General features: G+C 47.4%; 1 protein-coding gene across 2 annotated transcripts in view; it reads right to left on the bottom strand.

Moving 5' to 3' along the window:
* The window catches only part of ZC2HC1A (zinc finger C2HC-type containing 1A), a 63,209-nt gene that overhangs the window by 25,794 nt on the left and 24,865 nt on the right, over positions 1 to 12,550 (bottom strand). For both annotated transcript variants that reach the window (XM_044294183.1, XM_044294184.1), the window contains exons 5-7: positions 8,028 to 8,176; positions 6,929 to 7,028; positions 5,084 to 5,189 (exon numbers count right to left, since the gene is read on the bottom strand). In XM_044294183.1, the coding sequence (XP_044150118.1) occupies positions 5,084 to 5,189; positions 6,929 to 7,028; positions 8,028 to 8,176 (355 nt within the window). The remainder of the gene's footprint in view (positions 1 to 5,083; positions 5,190 to 6,928; positions 7,029 to 8,027; positions 8,177 to 12,550) is intronic.

Here is a 12,550-nt window from a genome sequence, read left to right as displayed (position 1 = left end):
ATTTCTGGTCTGCATCCGATCCACATTTTTTGCAGATCGCACAGGGGCCCATTCATAAAAACGGCCAGCACACCATATGCTGTTCGCATCCATAGGTCCGTTCCATTGCACCCGCAAAAAAGATAGAACATGTCCTATTCCTGTCCATTTTGCAGACAAGGATAGCCATTGTTACAACGGGTCTACACACCATGTGTTGTCCGTATCCATATGTCCGTTCTATTGCACCAGCAAACAAAATTGAACTTTCCTATTCTTGTATGTTTTACGGACAAGGACAGGACAGTTCTCTAGGGCAGCGGTCCCCAACCACCGGGCCACGGCCCGGGACCGGGCCCTGGAAGATTGTTTGCCGGGCCGCGGCCATACAGAGGAGGGGAGACGCCAGGGCGGAGGGGAGACGCCTGGGCAGGGCCCGCGGCCCCGCAAGTGCTTTTTTTCAGTGCGGCGGCCGGGCCCTCCCTATATTTTGAGTGCGCCTGCGCTGCATAACCTGTTGTAATCCCGCGAGACCCGTGACCTCCTGCGGCGGGTCTCGCGTCGCGGGATCACTGCTGGAATGACACGGCGGTGCGCCGCAGGCAGAGCCACGGGATTGCGCATCGAACTGAAGCCCGCCACAGCCTGCAAGTACGGGGGCACATGATCAGTGGCACTAATGTTTGAATTTAGAAAGTGGTGAGCCCGCACTGGCCATATGAGGGGAGGGCAGGGCAGGGACAGCAAATAATGAGGGGCAAAAACTGAAATATATATATAGAGAATGGGGGCTAAATGAAATATAGGTAGAGAGGGGCCTCTGACAAAACATTGGCAATTATAACTGGGTTATTATTGCCAAAGTTTTGTCAGTGGCCCCTCTCTACCTATATTTCATTTAGCCCCCATTGTCTATATATTTCCTTTTCATATTGCTCCCTCATTATTTGCTGCCCCTGCCCTAATATCATATCACAATATAATAACCGGCACTAATGTCTGCATTCGGAAAGGGGGGCCCACGCCGGCCATATGAGGGCAGGGGCAGCAAATAATGAGGGGGCAAAATGAAAATGAAATATATACAGAGAGGGGCAAAAAATGAAATATATAGGAGTGGGGGCAAAATGAAATATAGAGAGAAAGGGGGCGACCTGACAAAACTTTGGCAATAATAACCACGTCGGCCACATGAGGGGCACGGTGGTGCTCATGGTTATTATTGCCACAGGGGGGGCAAATTCAAAGGTTGCCCTGGGGCCCATATTAATTCTAGTTACGCCACTGCGCCAGACGCATGCGTGCACGACGCGCATATCACACACGGCATGCGGCCGTACAGCGGGTCGGAAAAAGAGTGTTCGTTCCTTCCAATTGTGATGCCGGCCAGCCACTGCCACCAATATGAAAGCTGAAAAGGGCTAGTGAGGGAGGGATTGGTTAGGTCTCATTGCCCCACCAATGGAAATTAATATGAAGGGGGGAGGGGGGGGTTGTCGGCATCCAGTTTAAGCTAGTATCTGAGGGAGTGAGTGGGAGAATGACCTGCAGTTCCTTTTCCATGTCATCTTGAAAATATCAGCAGTGCAGCAGAGACCCTAGTCAGTTTTGAGCCACATTTTAATAATAAATGTAATAGTTATCTATTTTAACATGAACCTTGTGTTTTGTTATGCGCGTGAATCAGTTAGCGCCGACCATCACCTACTAAGCCCCGCCCACCCCCAAAACCCCACCCAAGACCTAAGCCCGCCCCCCCGGTCCCTGGGAAAATTGTCTGACATGAAACTGGTCCTTGGTGCAAAAAAGGTTGGGGACCACTGCTCTAGGGGACAGGACGTTCCGTTCCGCAAAATGCACACGCCTGGTATCTATGTTTTGCGGATCCACAATCTGCTCCCAGTAACACAGGAGTCAGGGGGATGGTGCGGCATGCTGTGCTTCATGGTTTGTGCAGCTCCCATCCACTGCTATTAGAGTTACAGAACCAGTGGGGTGCAGCCTGCTCGGCCTTCTCAATAATTCTCCTAGGCCCATAAATACCAAGGGAGACCAGCTAACTATACAGGAGACACTCCAAAAATTAGAATATTGTGCAAAGTTCATTTATTTCAGTAATGCAACTTAAAAGGTGAAATTAATATATGAGAGACTCATTACATGCAAAGCGAGATATTTCAAGCCTTTATTTGGTATAATTTGGATGATTATGGCTTACAGCTTATGAAACCCCAAAGTCTAAATTTTGAGGTACCCTTTGCTCAGGGGATATGGATTAATTAGCTGACTATGTGACACTTTGAGCCTAGAATATTGAACCTTTTCACAATATTCAGATTTTAAGCTTCATTAATGTAATTCCTTTTCATTTGCATTACAGAAATAAATGGACTTTTGCACAATAATCCAATTTTCCGAGTTCCGCCTGTATATTAGAAGCCGCAATAATGGCTTACTGCCTCAAAGGAGCTCCAGGCATGGAAGCACGGGCACACACGCCACAGGAAAGTTTGCAGATGTAACCCCAAGTTAAGACTTACACCCCCCGGCCCCCCCCCCCCAAAAAAAATCTATTCTGTTTCTAATCTTAAAAGGAGTATTCTGGTAGGTACAAGTCCTATCGCTGGGTCCCCCACCAATCATGAGATTTTGTGCGAATGCACCATTCATTTCTATGGCAGTTCTGGAGATAGCTGAATACAGCACTCACCTATCTCTGGAACTCCCATAGAAATGAATGGATCGACTGAACCCAAGTGTGACCGGCTTCTCCGGTCATTTTAGGGGAGAAGCAAGGGGCCTGCAGGGGGTACGAGGCCCCGTTCTTGTGACTGATGGGGGTCCCAGTGGTAGGACCCCCACTGATCTGATCCTGTGTATAGGGGATAAGTTTTACCTACCGGAATACTACTTTAACACTGTGCCTCGTGGTGCCAGTGACCATAGCAGACTTTCCCCACACTAGCTATGAAATGCTACCTACACAGCAGTGCCACTGGAGGTGCTCCTGATTGCAGTGTGCAGTAATGTAGGCAGAAGAGTAGTACCAGCCCTGTAACAACACGAACACAGAACAGCCATATAACTCTGCCCACTACACAGAATTCCCCATAAAAAAGTGGTTTTTGGTGTAACAATGACAAGAAAATAGGCCGGGTGCAGTGCCCCCCTAATACACGGCTGCAGGTGAATGTGCAGAAGATCCACACAAAGTTCTGTGTGTTCCCGCACTAAAAACAGTCATACATAACTGCAGTTTTTGGTGTGGATTTGACGTGGTTTTACAGCAGATTTCACCCTTCCAATGAAAAGGGTAAAACCTGTACAAAAGAATCGCAAACATAATTGACGTGCTGATCATTTCTAAATCTGCACGGCAGGTCAATTTCTGCACAGAAAAAAGGAAAGTGTACATGAGATTTGTGTAATCTCATTCACTTTGCTGGTACTGTATTAGGCTACATGCACAGGAACGTTGTTTGTTTCCGTGTCCGTTAAGTTCTTTTTGCAGATAGGATGCGGACCCATTCATTTCCATGGGTCCGCACACTGTGTGCTGTCCGCATCAGTATGACCGTTCCGTAGCTCCGCAAAAAAAACAAAAAAAAAACGAACATGTCCTATTCTTGTCCATTTTAGGCATTGTTACAATGGATCCGGAAAAAAAAAACAGATGGCATACGGATGTCATCAGTTTTTTTGGGCGGATCCGCAATTTGCGGACTGCAAAACACATACGGTCATGGGCATGTAGCCTCACGCTGAAGTTTTTCCGCATGAAAACCATGCATAATCCGCATCGTGTGCAGGTGGCCTTTATCAGTAAGACCTTCCTATCGCTGGTTCCATACGTACATCGCTCAGTTTCAGGACCATTTTTCACATCTCTAAAATTCCAGCAACGTTACTCCTACATGAGTGAGACATAAATATCCTTTTACTTATGTGTTTGGAAGTCTTCCAGGGGCCGGAATATAAATTGTATCCAACACTGTCCTTCATGTAAGAGAAGCCCTGGGCAGCACTGTACAGAGGACAGTAAGCGGAAGGCCTACAGCTAGGTAACACATAAACATAGACACCATGTAACACCAGCTGATATTTCATTTTCTTAGTAACTAAACCCAACTGGTAAAGTATTTCGAGGTTTGGAAATCCTAATAATACAGTGCTCTAAAAATATTCCCATGCCAGATTATGGGGACAGTCATGTAGGCTACATGTGTGTGGGTGTACATACACATACTCCTGACAGGGCCTAAGTGATGCTGGCACCATCTTGGGGACATCGAGAAGAAGGCCCAGGTAAAACCACCACCGTAAACGTGTAGTCCATCACCAGTTTAACAGCGTTAGGCTACTTTCACATCTGCGCTTTCCCTTTCCGCTATTGAGATCCGTCATAGGATCTCAATACCGGAGGAAAATGCTTCAGTTTTGTCTCCATTCATTGTCAAAGGGTACAATAGTGAACTGAACGAAACGGACGGCACCAGAATGCATTCCTTTCCGTTTGGTTGCATCCCCATGGCGGACAGAAAAACGTCCGACATGGGATGCGGAGCAAGATGGATCCGTCATGACACACAATGTAAGTCAATGGTCCTCTAAGGTTTTTAGTGACGGAATCGTCTTGGCTATTTTAGAGACAATACAACCAGATCCGTTCATAACGGATGCAGCCGGTTGTATTATCCTAACGGAAGCGTTTTTGCTGATTCCCTGATGTTTTATTATATGCAAATGAGCCTCTAGGAGCTCAGCTTTCTCTGCAACTGCAGTGAAAACATCTTCACGCCTATTCCTGTCAATCAAACTGTAGAGGGTGCGGAAGTTGCAGAGAGAGCTGAGCCTCTAGGTGTAACAGCAACGCCCCCGTTGCACCTAGAAGCTCATTTGCATATATAAAGACATCATTTTTCTCAGCAATGCAGGCACGTATGAACATGGGACCAACACAGCTGCCAAATGCACATGTAACAGGTCAGCCAGTTTTTATAGGTTCAAACCTGCTTTAATCCTTGGTCTTGTTTTTTTGCCACCATAATGTGCTTACCAGAAATACAATTACAACGTTACCTACATCTCTTTCCATAATTCTTACCCAGTCTGAGAACTTGATATGGCTGAATTTTTATGGGCTGGAGAAAATGTCTGCAGACGGTTCCCTGTCCCTGCAGCGCTTGCTGCAGGCTTTCCGGAGGGTATACCTAAATGACACAAAATAGCACATCAAACAATGCAGGTTACGATGCCAGTGCCCAGCTAGTAAGGGTTGGGCAGGGTCCAATACCCCCACTGCAGAGATGTAATATCCAGAAGTAAAAAAGGCAGCACTGTTTTAATCCAAATGCGACGTTTTCCCTGAAGTAGCCCTTCTCGAGCATGCTTTTTACTTCTGGATATTAAAAAATAGCACATCAAGAGGCAATGGCAGAATTGACGCCGCGAATTGGGGCGCGTTGGACTCCACATAATAAGTGTTTGCCCTTTTAGTGTTTTTCCTGTTTTGTTGCATTGCAACCGACAATGCATGGAATTTTGTAGTGTGTAAATGCACCATTTGATTTACACACTATGGGCCAGATTGCGTACACGGTGGCGTACACGAGGCGATGATAACAAGGCTGCGCATGACGAACACCTCGTCATAAATTACACACAGATTTCAGTGTTCTTCTAAGCCAGAAAAATGGCGTAGAAGGCGATAAACGTGGGGAAAGTGGCGAGGCCGGAGGAGAGACCGCACAAGTGCAATGGAAAAAGTCACAAACACGCAGTTTGTGACTTTTTCACTCCAGAAAACTAGCACTTTTTAATGCTAAACTCCCCCCTATGTCTACCACTTTGAAAGTCAATACTTTGTGGAGCCAGCTTTTGCTGCAATGACAGCATGTATAAAACATACAAGAAGAAGGGACATGCCTCCAGTGTAAGCTCCGACAGGTAAGGGCCCCAAGATAGAGAGCTACTGGTCAAATCAGGTCGTGCTGCACAATACTGTCGTAGGCATGCAGATAAAGCTACTTTCACACTGGCGTTTTGGCTTTCCGTTTTGTGAGATCCGTTCAGGGCTCTCACAAGCGGTCCAAAACGGATCAGTTTTGCCCAAATGCATTCTGAATGGAAAAGGATCCGCTCAGAATGCATCAGTTCAGTCCCCATTCCGCTCTGGAGGTGGACACCAAAACGCTGCTTGCAGTGTTTTGGTGTCCATCTCACGAAACTGAGCCAAACGGATCCGTCCTGACACACAATGTGTTTTCACTGACGCAATCTGGCACAACAGAAAACAGATCCGTCCCCCATTGACTTTCAATGGTGTTCAAGACGGATCCATCTTGGCTATGTTAAAGATAATACAAACGGATGCGTTCTGAACGGATGTATTATCTGAATGGATCCGTCTGTGCAGATCCATGACGGATCCGCACCAAACGCGAGTGTGAAAGTGGCCTAAAACCACCAGTGGAGATCACAGCAGCTCCTTCCTGCAACGGGACTTCTAGGTGAATCCCACACGAACTGTGAGAAGATAAGGTAAAAAAAATAAAAATTGCAGCTCGATCGAGGGGCACTAATTTCCACATTTTATTACACATAAATGAGTGGTTTCCATGTCCATATAGTTGATCCGTAGCAGACAGAACATGTCCTATTCTTGGCCACAAATGTGGGCCACAGAGCCATTGGAAAAAAGTATGCAACACAGATGTATTTTGCGGATCTGCATTTTGTGGACCGCAAAATCCATGCGAACGTGCGAAGGCACAGGGAGAAATGAGTGGCTGAAATGTGTGCTGCTTTGTAAGCGCTGCAATAATAAGGTGTCAATTTCTCCAAAGAGTCAGACACGCGGAACAGGCAGAGATCAGTTTGCTCCTGGGACCCGGATGGACGCGAGTAGAGTATATGACATATGATAAAGATTACACACAAAATGTCATACCTGAAGCCGCTTTACCCAAGTTAGGTGGCTGAGGCAAGCGGGAATTTGTTGTGGTCACGGAGGCCGGGGAATTAGTCTTCTTGAGTGAAGGGGGCTTCAACTATAAAGATACAGTGAGAAGTGTTATCAGATCGCACCAGTCCTACCACAACTGTTCTAGAGGTTATTTGTCTGTATAATGAAAAATTATACAATATTCCAATATACTATCTGCATAAAATTCCTTGTGATTTTCAGGATCTCTGCTTGCTGTCATTGAATAGGCAGATTTAGCAGTTGAGTGCAAAATCCATACGTGATATTTCTGCAGGATTTCGGCTAGGTTCACATTTGCATTGTGGCTTCCATTTAGAATGGAAAACCACTTTCTGCCAGATCTGTCAGTACAATGAGATTATTGGCGACCATTGGAAACCATTCCCTGATAATAGTTCTGTCAGTTCTGCCCAAACTGTCAATGGATATGAAAGGGCATCTGTCAGCAGATTTGTCCCTATGACACTGGCTGACCTGTAACATGTGCGCTTGGCAGCTGAAGGCATCTGTGTTGGTCCCATGTCATATGTGCTCGCATTGCTGAGAAAAATGATGTGTTAATATATGCAAATGAGGCTCCAGGAGCAACGGGGGCGTTACCATTACACCTAGAGGCTCCGTTTTCTCTACAACTTCCACGCCATCTCCACTCTACATTACGATGCTTTCACTACCTGGCCCGGCCAATCAAAGTGGAGAGGGCATGGCAGTAGCAGAGAGAGCAGAACCTTCACGTGCAATGGCAACACCCCTGTTGCTCCTAGAGGCTTATATGCATATATTAAAACATCATTTTTCCCAGCAATGCGGACACATATGGACACGGGACCAACACAGATGTCTTCAGCTGCCAAGTGCACATGTAACAGGTCAGCCAGTGTCATAGGAAGCAACACTAATTCTCACACGTCTGATGCGGGTATTCAAAGTAAAGTCATTTTCCCATTTGTATCATTCTGAGCAAGGATTTTGACCCAAAAAAATTCCCACTAAACTATATACCAAACATCATGTTCAATGTGATATGTTCCCTTTAAATGTTCGCCCATCACGGATTTATTACCGGAGTCCGAGCAGCTGGTTTCGCCTTTGTATCTCCACCAAGTTTGCCTTTATTGGTTATGCGAGCTGCCTGTTCCTTGCAGAAGCCGATGTGCCGGTCTGCAGATTTCTCATTAAACCTCCGCTGACAGTACGGGCACTGAACATAGTCTGAATAAATAAAGCAGAAAGAGGACATGCAGCGTCAGCGTTACTCACAGCCGTTTTTTATAAAGAAAAGGTTTTCGGATTAAATATGGATGAGGCCACAGCTAAAGTTATGCACAAAAAATGCAGAACACACCAGGTGGGCCAAACTGACTACGGGGAACAAAATATGCCTGAAGTATCATGCTGAATATTTCTTAAAGGGATTATCCAGTAATAATAATGATGATGACCTATCCTCAGCACGAGTCATCATTAATAGATTGTCAGGGGTCGTCTAATACGGGGAGCCGCTGCGCTCACCAGAGCTCTCAGCGGCTTTCCAAGCACATGTACATGTACACTGCACAGCGGCTATGCTTGGTATCGCAGCTCAGCCCCATTCACTTCTATGAACGGTGACGTTACTTGGGCTAGGAAGAGTGCCGTCCTATTCTAATATTTGATTGAACCCCCACCGATCTGATATCCTGAGGATAGGTCACCAATGTTTATTACCGGATAGCCTCTTTAAAGGGGTTATTCCACAAAAAGTATTACTATGCAATGAATAGGGCGTTTCAAAATGTAGCATTGTTGCAATATACATACAATAAAAATAACCAGCTTTTTATGTACATCCCACTTTCCTGTCTTGTAGTGCCTCCTGCTGCTAAAATTGTGGTCCATCTTTGTCTGCATTCAGAGGTGGACAAACAAGCTGGGGCACTCCCCTGCCTTCTTCCCCCTCTCAGTGCCAGCACAGTCATCTTACGGAGAAGCGGCCCAGACACCTTCCATTCATTCTTCATCCCTACTTCTGAATTCATTGACATACATATACCTATATCTCTCTAGACAGTGAAGAAGGAAATTGGGAGACTACTAGTGCTATAGATTAGTGGCATCGCTGGAGCTGTATGCGAGGGACTACTTTCTATCCGGGGGAGGAAAGGGTTAACCAGAGCTGCCTGCAATGCAATCCTGGGAGATGCAAGGTGTGGGACTGCCTCGTGTGATGTAGTAGGATTCATTAAACAGAATTACATTTTGGATATACCTAGGTCGCAATATTTGGTATGAGAGGATGTCATGTCTAGGAATTCCTCTGCCTTGGTTTTCCTGCCCGGAGAACCCTAATTGTGCCCAGATGTATACTACGAGGACATGTGCATCACTCTTTGTGAAGACACAGGTCCCAATCCTATCGGCTCACTTGTAGGTTTAGGTTGTAAGGGTGGCACCCAGGTTTTTGCTAATATAACTTTTTTTTTTAGCCGTTTGGGAAGAGGAAGACTCAAATACCACCAAGAGTCACGTCTTCTCATTCTGTTACTCCTAGATTAAAGGGAACCTGTCATCAATTTTCTGCTGACCTCACTCAGAGCAGCATAGAATAGTGACAGAAATGCTGATTTCAGCGCTGTGTCACTCATCAGCTAAAAGTCAGTGGTTGCTGAGAACCAGCATCACAATCATTGCAGCACAGGCCTAGAGAAGAGTCAAATCTACCTGAGAAGAGTCCTGGTTATTCATAATCTCCTGCTCTCTCGCCCATCTGCTGATGATTGGCAGTTCTCTCCTACAGAGTAAGAGAGAAAACTAGGTAGAAGACTGTCAGCCATCAGCAGGTGGGCAGGAGAGCAGGAACTCATGAATAACCAGGACTCTTCTCAGGTGGCCGGGTCTCTTTTCCTGCCCCGGGCTGTAATGATTGTGATGTTGGTTCTCGGCAACTTTTTACTTATAAGGCCTCATGCACACGACAGTATTTTTTCACGGTCCGCAAAACGGGGTTCCGTTGTTCCGTGATCCGTTTTTGTTTCCGTGTGTGTTTCTTGATTTTTGGAGGATCACCAGACATGAAGGAAAGTGAAAGAAAGTCTAAGTCAAGTTTGCCTTGCAAATGATAGGGAAAAAAACGGACGCGGATGACAATCTTGTGTGCCTCTGTGTTTTTTCACGGACCCATTGACTTGAATGAGTCCGCGAACCGTTGTCCGTGAAAAAAATAGGACAGGTCATATTTTTTTGACGGACTGAAAACACGGATCATGGACACGGATGACAACCGGTGCATTATCCAAGTTTTCAACGGACCCATTGAAAGTCAATGGGTCCGCAGAAAATCACGGAAAACGAAACAACAGACACGGAACACAACAACAGTCATGTGCATGAGGCCTTAATGACAGACCGCTGAAATCAACTCACCTGTCTCTACTTTATTCTGCCATTAATGTGATGACAGGTTCCCTTTAAAATGTAAGATTTGGAGCATTGCAGACATGGTTAGATCCCTTGTTTAGAGATCATACAAAAATTCTACTAGGACACATGTGAGAAGCTGCTGCCCACCTACAGAAAGTGAAGAGACCAGAGCTGCAAATAGACCCTACGTTTTCTTATCTATAAATGTAATCTAACAAATACGTGTATATGTAATATGTGTATAGTATGTAAGTTAGCAGTTCTAGTATAAACTAGAGGATGCATGGGTCGGATTTACTAATAGTGCTGCACTTTTCCTTTGTTTAAGAATGCGAATCACAGTGTTACTATTAGACAAATTTACTTTTTCGTGCATGACATTGGGGGACACAGCACCATGGGTATATGCCCAGCTGCCACTAGGAGGCTGACACTAGAAACAAAAAAAGTGTTTGCTCCTCCCAGGTGGGCTATACCCCTCTGCCAGAGCCGAGAGAGATCAGTCTAGTTTTAGTGTCCATAGGAGGCAGACATGACCTGCTATCTTTTTTCGCAGGTCATCCTGCTAATTTCATTTTTTTATTTTATTTTTTTTCTCTTTTGTCTCTGCAGGTTTCGGCCTGCTGCAGGGGTGGCTCCATCGTGTTCCACTTTAGTTGCCCCCCTGCGGGCGTGTACTTAGGTACCTGGCAGCCACCCAGTTCCCGCTTGATCTGCTTCCATAGTGGAATTCCGGTGGACCCACGGCTCCCGTGTTGAGTCCGCCGAGGGGATGGTCATTCCTGCGCCTGAAGACGTCGGAAGGTGAGTAGGGATCCGGATCCATTCCGGGGATCCTGTAGTCCCCTTCCCCCTCCCCTCCTTCCCCTTAGAGTAGCTGTTGTCCAATGGGGCACTGCCTGCGGCACTTCTCACCTCCAGGGGTGTCATTTTTGGGCCGGGACTCCTGCTTTGGGGCACATGTTTTTTCCTGGGCCTGGCCCTTTAAGATGGCCGTTATCGCGGCGTTTGGAGCCTTCCAGCACTGACGGGGTTCTTTTCTGCACCTACCTGGCCTATTCCGGGCCACCACACATCGGCGCTGTGTCCGCGCTTCAGCTCCTGCCCCCGGACGTCTCCGCGATCGTGGGCGTCCGTTTCCGGCCGCAAGTTTCACTCTAGGCCCCGGCTTTTTCGGCCGGCTAGGCCGCTGGTCACGTGGGGCGGAGCTCCACATTCTCCCTGCTTCCCGGGCTTTTTCTTCTTTCACCCTCCTTCTGTGGGTGGAGCCCTGGGCGGCGCTTGTGTCTCACCCAACCCTGTATCAGCACGGGCTGCTAGGGGGGGGCGTTCCTTTTTTCTGCCGGCTCCTTCCTTCCTGCAGTCTCTGCTGGTTGCCATCTTGCATCCTTTCCTGATGATCGGTTCTGATGATGTTGGGTCTGGTAGGCAGCCTTTGGCTGACTTTTTTCTTTGCAGGCTCCACTCTCCTCCCTCATGTCTTCCTCTGGTCGAGACCCCACTCCCTTTGCCGCCATTTCCACTCATTATGCCTGTTCCATGTGTAATAGGAAGTTCCCATGCGGCCAGTCTACCTCTCTCTGCGCGCAGTGCCTCAACCCCAGGCCCGCCCAGTCGGCCCCCTCCTTGTCGGTTCTTCCGGAAAGGGCTGCTACCCTGTCCCAAGCCATAGGTAACCTCGCCAGCCTCTCCCAATCCTTGGCGCAGTCCTTGCACAGTCTGCCTGCTCAGATTGCGGCCGCCTCTGGTAGGGACCCCCCGGCTGGGGACGTACATTCTCACTCTGGCACGCAAACGACCTCGTACGGTCTCGGCTGGCTCCCACTCTTCCGCAGCTTCCTCGGACCATTCCCCGGATAAGTCTGAGACAGGCGAGATTCCGCCTCTCCTGGGGACTCCTCTGCTTCTGATTCTGAATCAGAGCGGTGCTCGGCGATGTCTGCAGCCATACAGGATCTCATCAAAGCTGTCCGGGACGCGCTCCATGTGCAGGACGATCCTTCTTCCTCCTCCCAGGAGTGGGTGTCCTTTCGCCGTTCTAGACGGTCCACTGTGGTTTTCCCGAATCACGAGGATCTTTACGCACTTCTGGCTAAGGAGTGGCGTCACCCTGACCGGCACCTTCACCTTACCAAGGCTTCTGATGTCCCTTATCCTTTTTCTGAGGAATCAGTCAATCTCTGGACG

This window comes from Bufo gargarizans, chromosome 5, assembly GCF_014858855.1.
Source record: "Bufo gargarizans isolate SCDJY-AF-19 chromosome 5, ASM1485885v1, whole genome shotgun sequence".
NCBI lineage: Eukaryota > Metazoa > Chordata > Amphibia > Anura > Bufonidae > Bufo > Bufo gargarizans.
The sequence above is the reverse complement of the archived record's forward strand: the minus strand, read 5'-3'. Positions and strand labels throughout refer to the sequence as shown.